Source organism: Colletotrichum destructivum, chromosome 5 (assembly GCF_034447905.1).
Source record: "Colletotrichum destructivum chromosome 5, complete sequence".
NCBI lineage: Eukaryota > Fungi > Ascomycota > Sordariomycetes > Glomerellales > Glomerellaceae > Colletotrichum > Colletotrichum destructivum.
In genome coordinates, this window is record NC_085900.1 from 2,470,087 (window position 1) to 2,487,568 (window position 17,482).

The 17,482-nt window shown below is 60.4% G+C and overlaps 5 protein-coding genes across 5 annotated transcripts; 1 reads left to right on the forward strand and 4 right to left on the reverse strand.

The window, feature by feature from the left end:
• Positions 1-1,755: 1,755 nt before the first annotated feature.
• On the reverse strand, positions 1,756-4,805 carry CDEST_08309 (Putative dethiobiotin synthase BioD, aminotransferase class-III). The gene is made up of 4 exons (XM_062924468.1): positions 4,380-4,805; positions 4,151-4,247; positions 2,769-4,093; positions 1,756-2,695 (listed from the first exon to the last, which is right to left on the reverse strand). Exons 1-4 carry the CDS (start codon positions 4,565-4,567, stop codon positions 1,891-1,893), a joined length of 2,415 nt encoding a protein of 804 aa, XP_062780519.1. The 5' UTR covers positions 4,568-4,805; the 3' UTR covers positions 1,756-1,890.
• Positions 4,806-5,294: 489 nt separating this feature from the next.
• Positions 5,295-7,293, forward strand: CDEST_08310 (Putative aminotransferase, class I/classII, pyridoxal phosphate-dependent transferase, major). Its single transcript, XM_062924469.1, has 2 exons — positions 5,295-6,343; positions 6,416-7,293. The coding sequence occupies exons 1-2, from the start codon at positions 5,374-5,376 to the stop codon at positions 6,943-6,945; spliced, it is 1,500 nt and encodes a 499-aa protein (XP_062780520.1). The 5' UTR covers positions 5,295-5,373; the 3' UTR covers positions 6,946-7,293.
• Positions 6,956-9,255, reverse strand: CDEST_08311 (Putative carboxylesterase, type B, carboxylesterase type B, carboxylesterase type B, active; the record flags this gene model as incomplete). The annotated part of the gene is made up of 2 exons (XM_062924470.1): positions 6,956-8,484; positions 8,566-9,255. The coding sequence occupies 2 exons, from the start codon at positions 9,253-9,255 to the stop codon at positions 7,120-7,122; spliced, it is 2,055 nt and encodes a 684-aa protein (XP_062780521.1). The 3' UTR covers positions 6,956-7,119.
• A 224-nt stretch (positions 9,256-9,479) lies between these two features.
• On the reverse strand, positions 9,480-12,368 carry CDEST_08312 (Putative tyrosinase copper-binding domain, di-copper centre-containing domain superfamily). The gene is made up of 6 exons (XM_062924471.1): positions 11,812-12,368; positions 11,592-11,754; positions 11,436-11,511; positions 10,876-11,355; positions 10,564-10,679; positions 9,480-10,496 (listed from the first exon to the last, which is right to left on the reverse strand). Exons 1-6 carry the CDS (start codon positions 12,030-12,032, stop codon positions 10,341-10,343), a joined length of 1,212 nt encoding a protein of 403 aa, XP_062780522.1. The 5' UTR covers positions 12,033-12,368; the 3' UTR covers positions 9,480-10,340.
• A 1,482-nt stretch (positions 12,369-13,850) lies between these two features.
• CDEST_08313 (Putative major facilitator superfamily, MFS transporter superfamily) lies at positions 13,851-15,440 on the reverse strand (the record flags this gene model as incomplete). Its single annotated transcript, XM_062924472.1, has 4 exons — positions 13,851-14,402; positions 14,481-15,063; positions 15,152-15,185; positions 15,263-15,440. The coding sequence occupies 4 exons, from the start codon at positions 15,438-15,440 to the stop codon at positions 13,851-13,853; spliced, it is 1,347 nt and encodes a 448-aa protein (XP_062780523.1).
• Positions 15,441-17,482: the final 2,042 nt, after the last annotated feature.

Sequence of the window (17,482 nt, forward strand, 5' to 3'; positions counted from 1 at the left end):
TGGCAAGGGATGGCAGAGGGGAATACAGGATGGAGAAGAGACCAAGGGAGGGGGAGGGGGGACGGAAAGACGGCAGACCGGCATACGCGCGTGCATCATTCATCAACAAGAAACGCATAGCGGATCTCTACAGAGTTGCACCATCTGCCGTTGAAGGATCATCAGAGCTGGGCCCCGAGGCTCAGTGAATGGCGTGCACACGTAACATACGTCAGCAGTGCATGCCCCGGCCCAGAGGATACATATGCAGCACCCTTTCGCAGTTACACGCGCATTACAGGCCCTCGCCCTCATCCATCACCGGCGCCGATAACCACGGACACGGAGTTAAACTGACGCCTTGAAGGCCGAGGAGGATCCCACATTACCTGACTCTGACAATGAACGACCTGACCCCCCCTCCCTTATATCCTGACTTTCCCGTGGGCAATAGCACGGGAATCCCGGCCTGTACCGGCGTCGCTTCCGCTTGGAGTCGTGAAAACAGCGACGCTGCCGAGGGGATGGTGGGAATTATCAACGCCTCGACACACGCCAGCCGACACAACCAACTCATTTAAAGTCTCATTCTCCCACGACATTAACGAATGGGTCGTTGCTGAACATCTCCCTCCTGTTGCTCTCCCCATCCAGCGTCTGGCTCGATATTCGTCTGCTCCAAATCACATTGTCAGCTTCAGCCACCATGGCCGCCTGCATCCTGCGTAGATGAAATACGCTCCACAGCAGGGGCCTGGCCGGGAGGAGGCCGGCGGACGACTTCGATCGCGTAGCCGATGAGGGTCTAGCGGTTCACCTGTGACATTGTTAGAAGAAGCGCGTTGTGCATCAGAAAGACAAAGGGGGGACCATCGTCATACACCGATGCCCGAGATGTCGGGGTTGCTTTTGCCACAGAGGGAATAGGATCTGCTACCGACACTCGAGGAGGTATGCCTCGACGGACCTCGTTTCGAGCCGGAGTCGGCCAGCATACCCGTCAAAAGCCTTGAAAAGACTCGAGATCGCCGCAGTCGGACTGGGCCATCGTGTCTGGACGACGGTTCAGCTGTCCGAATCCCGTCGAATACGGCAGCCTTTCTGCTATAACTGACGAGGGGGACGGTTGGACGGGTATCCTCCACCGTGGATATACCTTCTATACTATCTACAGATAGCCTTTTGTGACATGCCGTGACCTGCCGGGAGGACATGCCAGCAGAAACCCCGTCGTCAGCCCGCCGGCCGAGGGCTCTTGTCTAAACGCTGCGAAAGGCTACTCAATACGGATGACTGATGAGTATTGTGTAAGTGAGTGTGATTGCGATGCATGCGCTCATGTTCGATACCAACGACCCCCCCTCCCCCCCATATCAGTAAAACCACCGCAAGGACGGCGGAAGACTCAGCCATGCCTTGCACCAGGGCGGCAGTGTTGGGATTTTCTACATCGCCTTGGCCGCGTGCACAACTCTCACGTCCACCACCACCGCCGGCGGAAACACACTCGTCAGTCATGGCACGCTCACCGCCCCCCCCCCCCCCCCCGTCACCTCGTAGGTGAACAGCACCTCCACCGGACCGCCGCAGTTCACCAGTATCGTGGATACCGAGCCGTCCTCTTCTTCGGAGGCGCCGTGAGAGTTCCTACCTATTACCCGGGCCGATGCCCCAGACCGATTACGAGCACGTGAGAACTCAACTGGAGGAGCCTACAGATTATTGATGCGCAGCTCCTAGAGATGGAGGAGGCGGAGGGCGGGAAAAATGACCACTCGACGGCGCCGGCTTGGAGCAGGGAAGAGGCTATGCACAGCCCGCGAAACCGAATCAGCACACGGGACTGACGGTCGTCCGAGAGACATGAATAATCATACAATAGGGGCTTCAATATATCTATACATTCCCTTGCTATCCCGAAAGTGCTCTCCGGAGCAGAGCCTCCAACCTCTGGACATCCTCCCGCCCCGTTGTCTGGCTCGTCATCACGTACAGGACGTTGCCGAGAACCCTGCTGTGGACGTTCCAGCGCGCGCTCTCCCCCGCGCCGCCCTCGCCCCGGAGCAGAGCGCTCTGCAGGTCCGCCGCCGCCGTGCTCGAGTACCCGGCGCCCTCGCTGTCTTGCATGTGGATCGCGAGGACGGACCCCAGCGCCCACACGCCGTCGACGCGGCCCGTCCGCCTCGACACCCAGTCCACGAAAGGGCGCGACCACACCGACCAGGCTGGGGGCCCGCCACCGCCGCCGCCGCCATTACCCGCGAACGGGGTAGCGTCGGACGCCCAGCCGCCGCCGGCCTTGGCCCAGTCCCAGGCCCCGCCCTCGTCCATCCTCTGCAACTCGCGCAGCGACTCGACGGCCACCTGGCACCCGACGGGGTGCGCCGTGTAGCTATGGCCGTGCAGCAGCGCGTCGCTCTTTTCGTCGCTCTCGAACGCGCGGAAGATGCTGTCGGACGCGCAGGTCGTGCACAGCGGCACCAGGCCCCCTGTCAGCAGCTTCGCGTTGACCACGACGTCCGGGTCGACGTCGAGGAAGGAGGCGGCCGAGACGCGGCCGAGACGTGTGAGCCCGGTGAAGACCTCGTCAAACACGACGGGGAGACCGGTCCAGCCGTTGGCATCTTTCTTTGTCGAAAGGGCCTGAGTCGCGGTGCCGAAGAGCTCTGGGTGCTGGCGGACGACCTTGACGAGCGTCCGTTGGAATAAGGGATCGCTGCATAAGAACAGTTAGTATGCGTCCTCGTATCTATGGCACCGTCTCTGTGACATAGTGTGTGCGGACTCACGCCATAATCATGCCCCCGGCCCCGAGAATGACGGGCTCCATGACGAGGGCGCCGAACTTGCGGCCTTGGTCGCGCAGTCGGCCCAGCACCTTGATGATGTACCTCTCGTACGACCGGGCCTCTTGCGCCGCCTCCCTGAGGGAAACGTCAAACACGTCCGACAGGGCGGCGAACTCCCGACCCTCGTCCAGTTCCTCGCGCAGCGCCTCGGGCACACGGACCTGCCACCTTCCGTCCTTGCACATGACTGAGGGGTAGTCGAACCAGAAGCCCTTGCCGTTGTACCACTCAACCTTCTCGTTGAAAACGGACGGCTCGGTCGAGTCCATGGCGCCCATGGTGTCACCGTGGTAGCTGCCCCTCAGGCCGAGGATCTCGAGCCGGTCGCCGGCGGCCCAGCCGTACCGCACTCTCGCGGCGCGGAGGCCCATCTTGACGGCGACCTCCATGCCGGTGCTGCCGTTGTCTGAGTAGAAGACGCGGGCGAGACGCGGGTTCTGCAGGGCTTTCAGGAGGTTCTGGGCGAGCGCGAGCGCCGGCTCGTGGACGGCGGAGGCGAACATGACGTGGCCGTAGCGGCCGGCGGCGTAGGAAGCGGCCAGCGTGAGCTTGGGGTTCGCGTGGCCGAGGCCCTGAGTCCACCACGAAGACGAGCCGTCGAAGGAGGGCTGCAGCAGGGCGTGGTCCTCGGACGCGGCGCGGCTCCCTGGAACGAGTGTCTGGAAGTTGTCGCCGTGGGCCGAGTCGATTGCCGTGATCTTGTCGGGCGTCAGGCCCTTGTGCTGCGTGAAGGGATACCAGATGGTGTCGTGGGCGTCATGAGCCATGCTCTCGAGGCGGGAAATGCGGGCGAGGTGGCGGTCGTGAAGGTGATCCAGGGTGCCCTTGATGACATTGCTCGAGGCCGCTTCTCGGTAGTACTGAGCCATGGCGTCGGCGTCGGCGTTGGCATCCTCGGCGCGGGCCGGGGGCTGGTCGAGAGTGGCGACGGGGATGCCGCGGTCGCGTGCAAAGTAGTCGGTCAGGTAGGCGTGGTTTTGGTAGTAGTCGTCGCGGAAGAGCAGGATGGACTCGACGTCGTAGCCGCGTAGCCGGAGCGACTCAAAGGCCGAGATGGTCTGGGAGATGCCGCCCAGCTTGGCGTCGCCGACGAAGACGACGGGGACGCGGAGTGGGGCGTACAGGTCGGCCTGCGGGGTGCCGGACGGAGCGGGCGAGTGGACCCCACCGGCCGTCTCGATGAAGAGCCAGCCGGGGCCCTTTGCGGCGCGGCGTGATGAGTAATCGTAGATGCCCTGCAGGGCCTCGTTGTCTGTCGGGGTATGCTTTGCGAGGGTTGTCAGCAGGTGATGACGGTGCACTGACGAGTTGAAAGCAAATACTTGGTTCGAGGCGGCAGCCGCCAGATGGGGGCTTGCTGGGATCTCAAACTGAAACAGCGTCTTCTTCGCGATGCCGGGCGCGAACTGCTGGATGTGACTGGAGGAGGAGGAGGGCGGGGCGTCAGCAGAGAGAATTGTGACGGAAACGAGCAGAGCATTGTAAGTCTGGTTCTGTTTCCTGCGTTAGCTAAAGACTCGCTCAACACCGGGTGACGCCAGGCACATACACCTGTCATCGGCCTCGGTTGCCGGGCCCGTGGAAACGGGCTTCAGGAACGCCGTCTTCTCATGGGGCCAGAGATTACGGGCGGCGTTGCACAAGACGGAGGCGAAGACGGTCTTGCCGACGTCGGTGTTGGCGCCGTAGATCTGGTACGTTCTGAGGGAACGCCAGAGCAGAGCGCCGACGGGTGCCATTGAGGGCTTTGGAGTTTGGTGAGTGCTATCAAGCTGCCATAGGGTATGTGAAGAACAGTTTCCCTCTTGAAGTTGAGCAGCACGTCGGTCTCTCTAGAAGCCGCTCTGTGAGGTCCAAGCAAGACTGTGTTAGAGTCACCGAACCTGTAGTTCCGACTCCCGAGGCACCGGGGAACTAGGCGGGGTACACCCTTGGCGCTGCTGCGGCATTTGTTGTGCCGAGAGACCGCGGGGGGGCAGTCGGCCATTATGGTTCAGAGGGGAACTTAGAACTTGTTGAGAAGAGCGTCGATTGCTGTGTCATTTTGCGACTACATCTTAGGCGATCGTTAAGGAGGGTTTAGGGAGGTTGGCAGCTGCAGGTGAGCTAACTGAACAAGTCCTAGCCTGGATTGTAGCCGAACCTATCAGATCTTTAGTTCTGTACAGACAGCCCTGAATCCACTAAGAGCGAAAGAAGACCCATTCACCCAAACAGGCAGTTTCAATGGTCGAGCTTTCCCAACGGTGCGGCCCGGGGGGGGAAGGAAGGAGGTTTGGGTCCACTGTCACTGCCATAGGTTGGGCGTTGGGTAGCGGGGGTTCCAAGGCACTCTATGGAGGTACGTACCTATCGCAAGGTACCCAACTACCTACAGCCAGATACCTAGCTACTGTACTGTAGGTAACGTAACCCAAGGTTCCTTGCTGCGTCTTGCATCTCTCGCATTGTTTCTCTCGGTTACACGCGCTGCAAGATCTGCAGGTCGTCAGGGGGAGAAACCCCTCGTGTGGCGGTCTAACGCTCTAATGCCCGAGGTCTTGCCATGGTCCCTGAGGTTCCTGAGGCTTCTCTGGTTCCTGTTCCCTCTACGAATACTGACGGATACTTCTCACATTCCTCCCGACAAGCCCGAATACTTTCCCCCCCCCTCCCAAACATGCCGGCGAGCGACCGTCTGGACCGGGTCTTCGCCGCCCTGCTGGCACGCCGCGAATCCAAGAGCCAGCTCCGGAAACTGACCCTCGTCCCGCCCGGCGCCGCCGACTTCTCGTCCAACGCCTATCTCTCCCTTTCGACCCACCCGGATATCCGGCGCCGCTTCCTCGCCCGGATCGAGGCCCACCTCGGCTCCTCCTCCGAGACGCCGCCACCCAATGGCGGGCGGCACGACAGGGTCGTAAGCGGCACACCCCTCCTCGGCTCCGGCGGCTCGCGTCTGCTCGACGGCAACGCGCCCCTCGCCGAGTCGCTTGAGAGGGACGTCGCCGCCTTCCACCGCGGCGCGGCTGGCCTGCTCTTCAACTCGGGCTTCGATGCCAACGTTGGCCTCTTTAGCTGCGCGCCCCAGCCAGGAGACGTCATCGTCTATGACGAGCTCATCCACGCGAGCGTGCACGACGGCATGAGGCTGAGCCGCGCCGCAAAGAAGATCGCCTTTGCGCACAACGCCGTCGACCCCGCGGAAGCCCGGCGGTGGCCACGGAGCCTGAGCGAGGTGCTCTCGGCGTTGACCGACGGCGACGAGGGCCGAGAGGTGAGGGAAGGCTCGCGACGCGTCTTTGTTGCTGTCGAGGGGGTCTACAGCATGGATGGCGACGTGGCGCCCTTGAAGGAGGTTGTCGAGTGCGTCGAACGGCATCTGCCCCATGGGAACGGTCTCATCATCGTCGACGAAGCCCACTCGACAGGCTTGCTTGGCGAGAGAGGCCGGGGGCTGGTGTGCGAGCTGGGCCTCGAAGACCGCGTATGGGCCCGTGTGCACACATTCGGTAAAGCAATGGGCTGCTCTGGAGGTACTTTTCCACCCCCTCTCCCCATCCATGATGAGTCTTGACGAGAAAACCCCCATCCTCACATTACACCAGCCATCGTTCTGTGCTCTCAGATCACCCGGTCATATCTCGTCAACTACGCCCGTAGCCTCATCTACACCACCGCCATGCCGTTCACGTCGCTGGCGGGTATCCAGACGGCGTACGACTTCATCGCCAACGGCCACTCCGAGGCCCTCCTCAGCCACCTCTGGTCCCTCGTCGCCCAGACCAACGACCTGCTGCTGACGCTGCTGGACCGGCACCGACCGGAGAGGACCTTGATGCATCTGGCCCCGGGCAAGCCGAAGTCCCCCATCATACCCCTGTTCACCTCGGACCCGCGCGGTCTCGCGCAGCACTGCCAGCGGCGTGGTTTCATGATCCGACCCATCGTCGCGCCTACGGTGCCGGCGGGAAGTGAGCGGGTCAGGATCTGTCTCCACGCCGGCAACACCTTTGACGAGATCGAAGGTCTGGTCTCCGCCATCGAAGGCTGGCTGGTCGCTCAGCCAATACACCAAGGGGAACTCTTTGATCGTGCGCTGATTGCTCGATCGGCGGCGCCCAAGTCCCGGCTATGAGCGTGGTTTGAGGGTAGTAAGTAGCAGGTAGGTTAAGCATTGGAGAAGTCAAGACGAACACGATGAAGGGACGCAACGCGGATATAGAAACACGGTCACGAGAAAACGACCAACGACATTACATACTTTGCATAAAAAAAAATATAGCCTTCCCCTTCGTAAGGGCACACATTACTACCATGCCAGCATGAACTGGCCAGCACACACGACGGCCATGACAGACAAGAACCCCGAGAGGCCGAAGTCCGCCTTCGTCGCGGAGCTGAACGGCGGCACCGTCGGAGGTGTCGAGTTGGTGCCGTTCCCTTGTCCCATGCCCTTGCCACCGCCTTTGCCGCCGCCTTTGCCACCTTTGTCGCCGCCCTCGCCTCCGCCCTCGCCTCCGCCGTGCTTCGTGCCGTTGCCCTTGCCGCCCTCCTTCATTCCGCTCTGGCTCCCGGCCGTCACGCCGCCCTTTCCGAGTTCGGAAGCCGGGGCCGTTGCGGGCGACACTTCGGGGGCGCGCCTCAGCTCGACCGACCCCTTCTGGGCCTCGGTGGCGGGGATCTCGATAAAAGGGATCATGGGCGCCAGCATGACGCAGTTGGCCTGCTGCGTCGCGGGCATGGTCTCCATGACGCCCGTGTTGTTCTGGAACAGCAGCCTCTCGTTGCCCTCGAGGGTCCAGGCCCGCCACTCGGGCATGCCGGGCTGGATGGCGGCGGCGTTGGGGTCGAGGGTGCGCACGAAGCTGGCCCAGTAGGCCTGGGTCAGCGTCACGGTGGGCGCGTTGGTGGTGGCGTAGCTCTTGGGCGGCGCGCCGTCCGTGTTGGCCGGCCCGAAGACGCCGTTGAGCTCGACCGTGTGGTAGGCGCCGAAGCCCTGGGCCTCCTGCTCGTCGTCGATGGGGCCGTAGCGGTAGTTGAAGGTCTTGACGCCGTCGCGCGCCATGACGTCCTGCAGCATCTTGGTGATGCAGTGCGCGCGGTAGTCGCCGTGGGCGTTGGCGAGCTGGCGCCACAGCCGGCCGGACTTGGGGAACACGGGCGCCGGGCGGTCGAGGTACGTCTCTTTCAGGAGGGCGAGGGAGTCGTTGCTGAGGGACTGCGTGGCCTGGTCGTTCATGTTCTTGAGGGCCTTCTCGACAGTGTCGGTGTCCTGCGGCACGTTCTTGGTGCCCTCGTCGGTGCAGGTGCCCGCGATGGTGGGCACCTTGAGGTACTTGCCGTCGGCGAAGCGCTGCAGGGTGGGCGCCTTGACGAGGTCGCCGTCGATGTTGGGGTTGAACTGGCAGTCCTCGGTCTGGAGGGCCGTGGCGTTGACGCTGCGCAGGCAGGCGAGGGAGTCGGCCTGCCGGTTGCAGCCGGTGGCCTTGGTCAGGCAGTCGTACTGCTCCTGGCCCTGGTCGAGGTCGCGGACGGTGGCGACCGAGACGGACTCCATGATGGCGCCCTGGAACAGACCCGGGTCTTCTTCTCCAAAGGCCGACATCAGCAGCGCCACAGAGGTCGCGCCGGCCGAGTCGCCGACGACTACCATCTGGTCCGGGTTTCCTCCGAACTGGGGGCACGTCAGTCAGTCAACCAAACACCTTTTGGGGCGGGAAGCCTGGCGCAAGGAGAGAGGAAGGATGGGACTCACGGCGGCGGCGTGTTTCTTCAGCCACTTCAACCCCTGAATCTGGTCCTTGAGCCCGTTGTTCATGCTCGCGCCGCCGCCAATGACCTCCTTGCTCTGCAGGAAGCCGTAGGGCCCGACGCGGTAGTTGACCTGGACGACGAGCATGTTGCCGAAGCGGGCCAGGTCGCTGCCGTTGAAGTTTGCGTTGGACAGCGACTGGAAGCCGCCGCCCTGGATGAAGTACATGACGGGCAGCCGGGACTCGGGCGTGGCGGAGGACGGCGCGAATATGTTGACGTACAGGCAGTCCTCGGCGGCGGTGAAGCGCTTGTTGGGCTTCATCGTGAAGTCGGACGCGCTCCGGGCGAGGCAGATGGGACGGAACTGTGATGGGGGAGTGGGTTTTATGTTAGTCCGTGGGCGGCCCAGTGCTAAACTTCTTTTTTCCTTCACTACTTGGGAATTCTTCCATACCTTGGAAGCGTCGACTACGTCGGCCGTGTTCGGAGGGTCGACCGGGGCGGCGAAGCGGAGCTCGCCCAGCGGCGCCGCGGCGTACCGGACCCCGAGCCACCGGGTCGCGCCGCCGGGCTCGGCGACGCCCTGGAGTTTTGTGTACCCAAGGTCGACGAGCGGGTCAACCGCCCGGACCTGGCCGATGGACGCGGCCGAGACGAGGAGAGAAACGAGGGTGGATGTGAGGGAGGGCATGATTAACAGAAGTGACAGACTAAACTAGATTACGAAGGGGGAGGGGGATAAAAAAAAAAAAGAGAGCATACGGAAGAAGAGAACTAAACAACAAAAGGGAACTTTCTGACCGTCCGTCTGAAAAGACGAGGGGTTTTCGTCATCTTGTTATACTACCAGATCCAGAACGGACGAACATCTTTCGCAACCCTCCCTCCCTTCTCCTCCCCCCCCCCCCCCATCTTGACTCGAAGGCTGTCGTCCGTCCCTCTTGCGCCGTGTTTGAGCTGTGAGCAGCGGGTTTGAGAAAAGTCGATGGATTCTCTGGGATATCCAGAGGTTTCACACAGGCCCCCTTTCTTTCGACGCGACCTGTCGCGGGTTCCTGTTCCAGACGGCGAACTTTATTCTCCGAGGATGGGGAGACCCCTGGTTGAAGATCACATCGTCCGACCTCCCTCGGTATGTTAAGCCACACAAGGTGTACAGGACGGAGCTGTATGGGGTCGTGCTCCCCCCCAAACGGCATGAGAGTCATCCGCCGAATAGAGTTTCATCGCAACGTGGCACTCTCTCGCTTTCTCTTTCTCTCCCCCTCCCTCTCGTCGTCTCGGTCGTTTTGTTGGGATGGCAGTGCATATAAGATGAACCGGCCATCCCCGGGTGCAAGGGCTTCCCCCTTCCTCGAGACTGACACTAGGTGTTCTTTCGGCCGCCTTTGGGGTCACATCAGACCGTGTCACGGCGGCAGACCGACGTCGTGCTACGCCCGCCATGTTGACCCTATTGGCTTTGGTGGCAGTGTGCGGCTGGCCGGCGCTGAAGGACAGACCACACACGACACACGACACACCAGACCAGACACGGGGAGGGGAGGGTTGCAGAGTCAGACGTCGTCCTGACTCGTTGACAGCATGACGTGGTGTTGAGAAGACGCAGAACTCGGGCGCAAAAGTGACAGCAGCGAAAGGACAGGCAGAGACGGAATATTCGGAACATGAACCTATCAAGGGCTGGACTATGTACAAGAAGGGGAAAAGTGGGAAGGGGGAAAACGTGGCGGAGTGGTTGCCGCACACACACGCGCCACATACGACGACGTCTGATTACTCGTAGACGTAGCAGAACGGCGATCCCCCGACGGTGCTCATCAGGTCCCGGAGCTTGACCGGCTCGGCGAGGGGGGAAACGTCGACGATGTCGTCCAGGGTGCCGTTGCGGCTGGGGGGGTTGTTCTGCAGCGTCAGGGTGCCAAAGATGTCCTGTTGATTTTGCACGTTAGTCCGAGAGATCGACGACAGAGCCCCCTTTTTTGTTTGTTTGACGAACCTGTCGGTTGGCGAAGTCGAGCATCTGCCAGATCCAGTAGACGCGGTCGACCTGCGCGTGGTGCAGGAAGAAGGCGGGCTCGCCCGTCGAGATGAAGGGGTCGGAGCCGGGGTCGCCTTTTTCTTTGTCAGTAAACGACCTCCTAAGACCCCCTGTGTGGGATGTTGTATATGTGTGAGGTATCTGCGTGATGTCTCTGCTCTTGTGATACAAGCAAGCAAGCGGAGGCTTCATCGAAAACTGTTCCATCTCATACTCATCATACATCACATCACATCACATCACATCACATCACGACATTGTCCAACTCACCTCCTATCGTGTAGTGCCCGCCTCCGTGGACGCCGATCTCCACACCGGGCGTGTACCGGTCGTCGCCCTGCATGACGGCCTGGAACCACTCGATGCCGTCGTGGTCCAGGATCAGCTCCGTCGTGTTGCGGAACGAGGCGTAGCGCGCCGCTACGTGCCGGTTGAGGTCGCGCCGCAGGCACCGCGGGTGGTCGTCGGTCGGCCTGTCGACGCCGAACGTCGCCGTCGTGCCGTACTGCAGCAGCGAGACCGGCCCGACGTGGACCGTCATGTCGGAGAAGGGCCCGGTCTCGACGCACCCGCCGCCGGAGCCGGGCGGCAGCTTGATCGTCGTGTTGGAGACGCGCTGGAGGAGATGCATGCCCTCCTCGCGCGCGATGGGCGCGCCGTTGCCGCCCATGGACGTCTCGGACCCGTCGAAGACGGGCGAGGCCGCCGGGTCGTCGACGTCGTAGCCCCATTCCCAGTAGGGCATCGTTCCTGGTGTCATATCAAGTCAGACACGAGAGAGGCTATGTGTGTGTGTGTGTGTGTGTGTGTGTTTGTTTGTCTTGACGTACCGGTGTACCCGCACGTGTTACGCAGCGTCTCCTCGTGGACGTACGTGAAGTACCTGTGCCACAGCAGGAAGTTGGCCTGCACGTCCTTCATCGTCAGCTAGGTCCTTCACTCACGCTCCCCCCTTTCCTGGAACAAAACAAATCACACCGACTTACCGTAACGTGGATGCTGCCCGTCTGGTTGAGATGCGTCAGCACGAAGTCATCGTACAGAGACTTGGCGGCCGGCAGCTCGACGGGGTCTAGCAGGGTGGGCGAGGACTGGAGGCACTGGACCGCCGCGATGTACGCCTTGCGCTCCTCCGCGGGCAGCGTTCTCCTGAGTACCCGGTCGTCAGTCAAGTCATCTGCGATCTCCAGCCCCGGTTTGACTCACCACTCCCTCCGGACGCGAAGCTTGTCGTCCGAGCAGGTGGCGTTGGCGCCCAGGATCCGTCTCAAGGCGCGCGAGGCCTCGAGGGCCTTGACGTTGAGCTGGGCGAGCGCCTCGCCGTTGTCGATGGCCTCGCGGGTGAAGTTGAACCCGCCGGGCCTGGCCGATGTGACCGCGGCGTTGGCCGCCAGTAGGAGCCAGAGGCAGTGCTTGAGTAGTGCCATGACGTCGGGGGGACGCACTTGATCGGATGAACTACGGTAGGCTCTTCGGGGAACGATCCTAGACCAGGGAAAGGGAAGGGTGAATCCCACCGGGAGCAGCAGCCGACGGTGGCAGCTTTATGAGTTACGATCTGGGGGCGAGATCAAAGGTCCGGACGATCCACGGCATCCGAGGCCGACGAACTGCCGCTGGAGCCCTTTTCCAGGGTCATTATAAGCGGCTAGGAGCTTATAAACAGGGCTCGCGAAGCCTTCGTGGGGACAAAGGGTCTAGTATTGACCGTGACCAAGGCACGAGATTCCCAAAATGATCCATCCGATATCGAGTCAACGAAATTCGCAGCGTTCCATGTAAATGGGCCACCCCCCCCCCCCGGTGCAGGCTCGGCTACGTTCAAAAGTCCGTCAGCCTTGGACCGGGAACTCTCCGAACTGTCAGTCCTTGGAAAAGTTGGTCCGAACCACGGTCCGTAGGGCATCCACCTTTGCCGGCGGCCCAAACAAGGTATGCTTAACCGAGAACGAGCCCACGGAGCCAAGATGGTGATGAGCCAATGGAGGTCTGCGTGGCGATGGATCTCTTAATGTATTCGGGCTATCGACATTAAAGTTAGATTTAGCATTGCAACCGTGGTCTATCCTCTCCCCACCACCGCCACATGCCGCCATGCGTGAGTCTCAAAACAGGAGGTGACTTCGAAGTCTCTCTGGTGGCCTGTCAGTCTGGTGGCCTGTCAGCAATGACAAAACGGTGCCGGTCCACAACACTCCACAGGCCAGATGTACCGCTAGGCAATGGGTCAATATCTGCAGGCTTTAGCTTCATTGTGAGTCGGTTCTGTTGGGTTCTCGGGAGTTGTCGCCCCCGTGGCCGATGTTGCAGTTGAACATAAGTGCCCGGGTGGAGTCTCGGCGAGTCAGGCTCGAGTTGTCAACTCAGCCAGCTGCACAGCGCAACACCTTGGCTTCGGGAGTTCGTGGAACAGTCAAGGTCTGGCTGTTGAAGAGTCGGTGAGGTGGTGGTACAACTGGGGCATGTCTTTCTCTGTCGCTGTCCTTGAAAGTTTGACAAACACCGCCAGAGGAGGCCTTGAAACGGCGTGTTAACGTGGGAAACCCGTGGCAACATGGGTCGCGTCTGTCGATGATCAGGTCAAACGGCGTGGTTTTTATTTGTCCAAGTCTCACTTTGACTGGGATTTGATTCCGTCTTGGCAACGCCCCTCACAACTCAAGTTCTGGCCTGGGATTAGACCTCCGGGTCACAAAACACGTAGGGTTCTTCCAGGAAACATACATGTTTAAATATGTTTAAATAAGCTGATGGCAAGGGTTTCGCATAAGGATCCTCAAGAACTCGACTTCTTAGCACAAGGAACTAAGACTTAACACCCTATAAAGCCCGTCTCAGCCATTATTGTGAGAAAATGAGGGCTTGGACTCAATCACGCTGGCAACGGGATCCTGACGTTTTGTTTGGCATTGACTCAATTTACCCCATTTGTGTCAATTATAAGAGCACCTTTGGTTGGCTCATTCCTAACTCGGGCTCAGTCTGTCAACGGATGGCCATGCGGATGTCGGCCTCCTTCATCTGTCAACAACCGCAGACATGTGCTGTGAGTAAGAGTCCGCACTCATACCTCCGGTAAGGACCTGTACATCACTCACGTTGCAGCTGTCGTCTCACTTTTGCCACCATAAAATGAGATGAGTTACACACACACACACACACACACACACACACACACACACATTAATTCAGTACCGTACACCATCCTATATGAAGCCCTGAGGCTCCCCGAGTCCCTAACCCCCTCAGACCTTGACAAACCACCCTTTCCCGATCTTGCGCGTTTTGACCACCCGCGCCAGCGCCAGGAAGAAGGTGCCGAGCATGAGACAGCTCCCGGCAAAGGCCTGGGCCCCGAGGTACCGGCCGCCGGTGGCGGAGATGATGGCGCCGGCGATGGGGTTGCCCGTGAGCACGGCGAAGCCGACGATGGTGAAGACCATGCCGATGCGGGTGCCCTGCTTGCTCGGGTCCGTCGTCAGCGCGCTGACGCCCGCGGGGAACAGGGCCTGGATGGCGTTGCCCGCGACGCCGAAGAAGACGGTCCACACGTACAGCCCCGTCGGGGTCCCGACGGCGATCCAGCAGTAGGTCAGGAGGCCCGAGAGGAAGGCCATGGGCGTGAAGACGGTGATGGTGCCGATCTTGTCGGCGAGGAAGTTGGGCCCGAGGCGGCCGACGAAGCCGATGCCGTTGAGCACCAGGAGCAGGTTCAGCGAGTCCGTGTACGAGAAGCCGAGCTCGTCCCGGCTGTACGAGGCGAGGTAGTAAAAGGCAAAGTAGACGCCCATGAACGACTGCAACGTGGGGGGAGAAGCTGCGTCAGCCGAGTCTACGAGGAGGGCAAATGGAGGGAGTGAGTGTTTGCGACTTACAAAGAACCCCCCCGCGGTGTAAAAGGTGTATTCGAGCTCTTTAAAAGCGGACAGGTCGACCATCTTGCTCGCCTTGCGCGGCGGGATGCGCGGCTTCAGGAAGACCAGGCCCACGGCCAGGGTGGCGAGCTGGATGAAGCCGAGGGTGCGCATGGCCCAGGGGAAGCCGACGCGCGGCAGGAGCTGGCGGACGGTGGAGGGGAAGACGAGGCCGCCGGAGGCGCTGCCGACGGCGGCGATGCCGATGGCCAGGGCGCGGCGCTTGTCGAAGTAGGTGGACAGGGTGGCGAGCGAGGGGCAGAAGACGAGGCCGAAGCCGAGGCCGACGCAGACGCCGTGGGCGAGGAAGATTTGCCAGTATAGCGTGCACCACGAGGTGGCGAAGATGCCGAGCAGGATCAGCGAGGAGCCGGCGAGGAAGAGGGGCCGGAAGTAGCCGGCGTCGGTGAAGCGGCCGGAGAAGGCGCCGACGAAGAAGAGGAGGAAGACCTGGAAGGACCCGATCCAGGAGACGTCGGACGGCGGGCGCCCGAGCTGCTGCACGTAGTACGTCTGGAAGACGCCGAACGAGTTGACGAAGCCCCTGCGGGTGTGTGTCAGTGTCTGGGACAAGTGTCTGAGAGGTTCCGTTCGGCCGAGGGTGAGGAGACGGACAGAGACGGGTGGCTCACCATGTGTCCATGAAGATGAAGTGCGCACTCAGCACTATGACAGGCCAGCAGTCAGTCTCACTTGTTGGAACATGCGAAACAAAGAAAAGGATACCGGGGCCCAGCGCTCACCGGCCATCCAGGCGTCGTATCCTCCGTCCGGGGGCGGGCCGGGGTCCGCCGTGGGCGCCGATGCGATGCGGCTTAACACACGTCCGACGCGGCTTCCGGCGCCGACCGGCGGCTCGTCCGCGCCGATGCCGTCGGCCCTCGAGGAATCGGACCTGGTCTCTTTGTCGGTGCCGTCCATCGCGGGGAAGTCCTCCGGGGGTTGAATCTTTACTGGCGATGAGGGACGGGGTGAGAGAAGGGGGGGGGGGGGGGGGGGGGGGGAAGGATTTGTCTAGATCGTTGTCACTGTCGTGTCATGGAACAAAGCGGAGAGTGAGCTGCATGTCATGACCGCATGCCAACAATGACGACGACGGGGACCGAAGGCTTATGTTTTTCCTCCAAATACTTGTATATTCCTTCTTTTCCTGAACGAAAAAGGAATTACTCGACTGCCTTTGCCCCATCCAAGTAGGCACTCCGGTGGCTTGCCGAGGTTAAGCGGTGTGTCGCAAGGGTCATCGAGAGTACAAACAAGTCTCTCGTGAGACGACTAGTGGTCGGTTAAGTTGCGAGGAAATCGAAACCGTTTCCCAGCGAAGGGATTCAATTAGTCAGTCATTGCGCCCTTTCGGTGGAGTCATGGACATCTCCCGGCGTTTGAAAAGCCCTCTTGGGGCTCTCGATCCGCCTTCTACTCTGTGCAGAAACAGTACTCTGTACTAACTTCACCCTCGTTCTGGCGCCGGTACCGCTCGGGGAGCCAACCAGATGCCGAGTCAGTTGCCGGGATGTCGACTTTGAATCCCGGGAATGCTGCGGATATAGCGGACATCATCCCGCTCGTCGCTCGCTCTAGTACCGATGTTGTCATACTTGACCCTATTCGTGACGGCTTAACGGGTAGTCTAACACCGTCAATGTGTTCGGGGCCGTCTCACGACTAGCGCCGACTGTTTTGTTTAGTAATCTCGACCAAATGTATCCGTGGCCATGTCAAATGCCCGTGTTCATTCTACTTCCCATCTCGTACCGGCTTCTATTGCCTCAAGAGCGCGTCATGTGTCTGTGAAGGTGCCGGGCTTGAGAGACGCCCTTCAAGAGACGCCCTTCAAGGTTAGAAGGAGCCACTGGTCCCTGTCTGTCTGTTGTTATGAGTGACCTTTACCGCCAGAGCAAGAGTGATAAGTTGTAGTCAGTTTAGCACTAGTTTTCCAGTTGAGCAAGGGTTGGTTGTGAATGAATAAGACATCGACGAGACTGTGTCAGCACAACACATTGGCCAAGCAACATGTCAGAGAGAAGGAAATCACGAGCCCCGTTGGGTTCTCATGTTGGCCCTTCACTCAAGAGACTTCGGACGAATACCGGTGTCTTCAGGCAAAAACTCACTCGGACCATGCCAGCACGGCTCACCTGGGGTCTCCCACAAGACGGACTCATCGTCGTCTCGGACTCAATCGTCGTCTCGGACTCAATCGTCGTCTCGGACTCAATCGTCGTCTCGGACTCAATCGTCGTCTCTGCCCAGTCGTCGTATATTTCATTTGCGAATCGGGAGACTCACACTCTTGTAACCCCGAGGAACCACCCACGTGTTTCCTCACACCTTGATTGATAACCTGTTGTCCGCCGCCATGGCCGGCCATCATCGACCATCACGACACAAAAAAAAATGACCGCGGGGACGAGCTCTCCACAAAGCAGCCGTGTCTTTCTTCCCTGCCTCTAGAATGAGACTTGGCTCGAAAGTAAGGGCCGCCCCCGCATGCAAAAGAGGGCAACATTCGCAAACAATGCCATTCCGTCCGCCTTGCAAGCGACTTCACCAAGTCATCAGTCACCCGCCAAGCCGTCGCAGATGTGGATGGAGATGGGACGGACTGTCACTCAGCAGGTCAACTTTGCGTTTGTCCTGCTGGCTCAGCCACACCGTACACACACTCCCTCTCCCTTTCCCCCCACCAGGACAAACCCTTTTCTCACACAGACAAACCCCTGCTTCCAGCGCGACGGCTTGTGTCAGTACGATCTAGGTGTCGGAACAAGTCCTCGACCGGGCTCTCCATGACGTACGGGTGATGCCATTGCCAAAGGTAATCGTGACGAGGCGAACATGCTGGGAGCCCTTTGGGTGGCATCGTCGGTTCTTCAGATATCACCTTCGACTCCTGGTCAGTTGATTCTGAGCCAAAAGAATTGGGAAGGAGAAACATAAGACTAAAGGAAAAAAATCGAAAA

Excerpts from the sequence above, each read along its gene's own strand:
- CDEST_08309 (XM_062924468.1), bottom strand. The coding sequence starts at position 4,567 with ATGGCACCCGTCGGCGCTCTGCTCTGGCGTTCCCTCAGAACGTACCAG. Across the intron at positions 4,248-4,379 it reads GCAACCGAGGCCGATGACAG|TCACATCCAGCAGTTCGCGC; the intron begins GTGTATGTGCCT and ends CTCCTCCTCCAG. Across the intron at positions 2,696-2,768 it reads GCCGGGGGCATGATTATGGC|CGATCCCTTATTCCAACGGA; the intron begins GTGAGTCCGCAC and ends GTTCTTATGCAG.
- CDEST_08310 (XM_062924469.1), top strand. The coding sequence starts at position 5,374 with ATGGTCCCTGAGGTTCCTGAGGCTTCTCTGGTTCCTGTTCCCTCTACG. Across the intron at positions 6,344-6,415 it reads AGCAATGGGCTGCTCTGGAG|CCATCGTTCTGTGCTCTCAG; the intron begins GTACTTTTCCAC and ends ACATTACACCAG.
- CDEST_08312 (XM_062924471.1), bottom strand. The coding sequence starts at position 12,032 with ATGGCACTACTCAAGCACTGCCTCTGGCTCCTACTGGCGGCCAACGCC. Across the intron at positions 11,755-11,811 it reads CTTCGCGTCCGGAGGGAGTG|GAGAACGCTGCCCGCGGAGG; the intron begins GTGAGTCAAACC and ends CCGGGTACTCAG. Across the intron at positions 11,356-11,435 it reads TAACACGTGCGGGTACACCG|GAACGATGCCCTACTGGGAA; the intron begins GTACGTCAAGAC and ends ATATGACACCAG.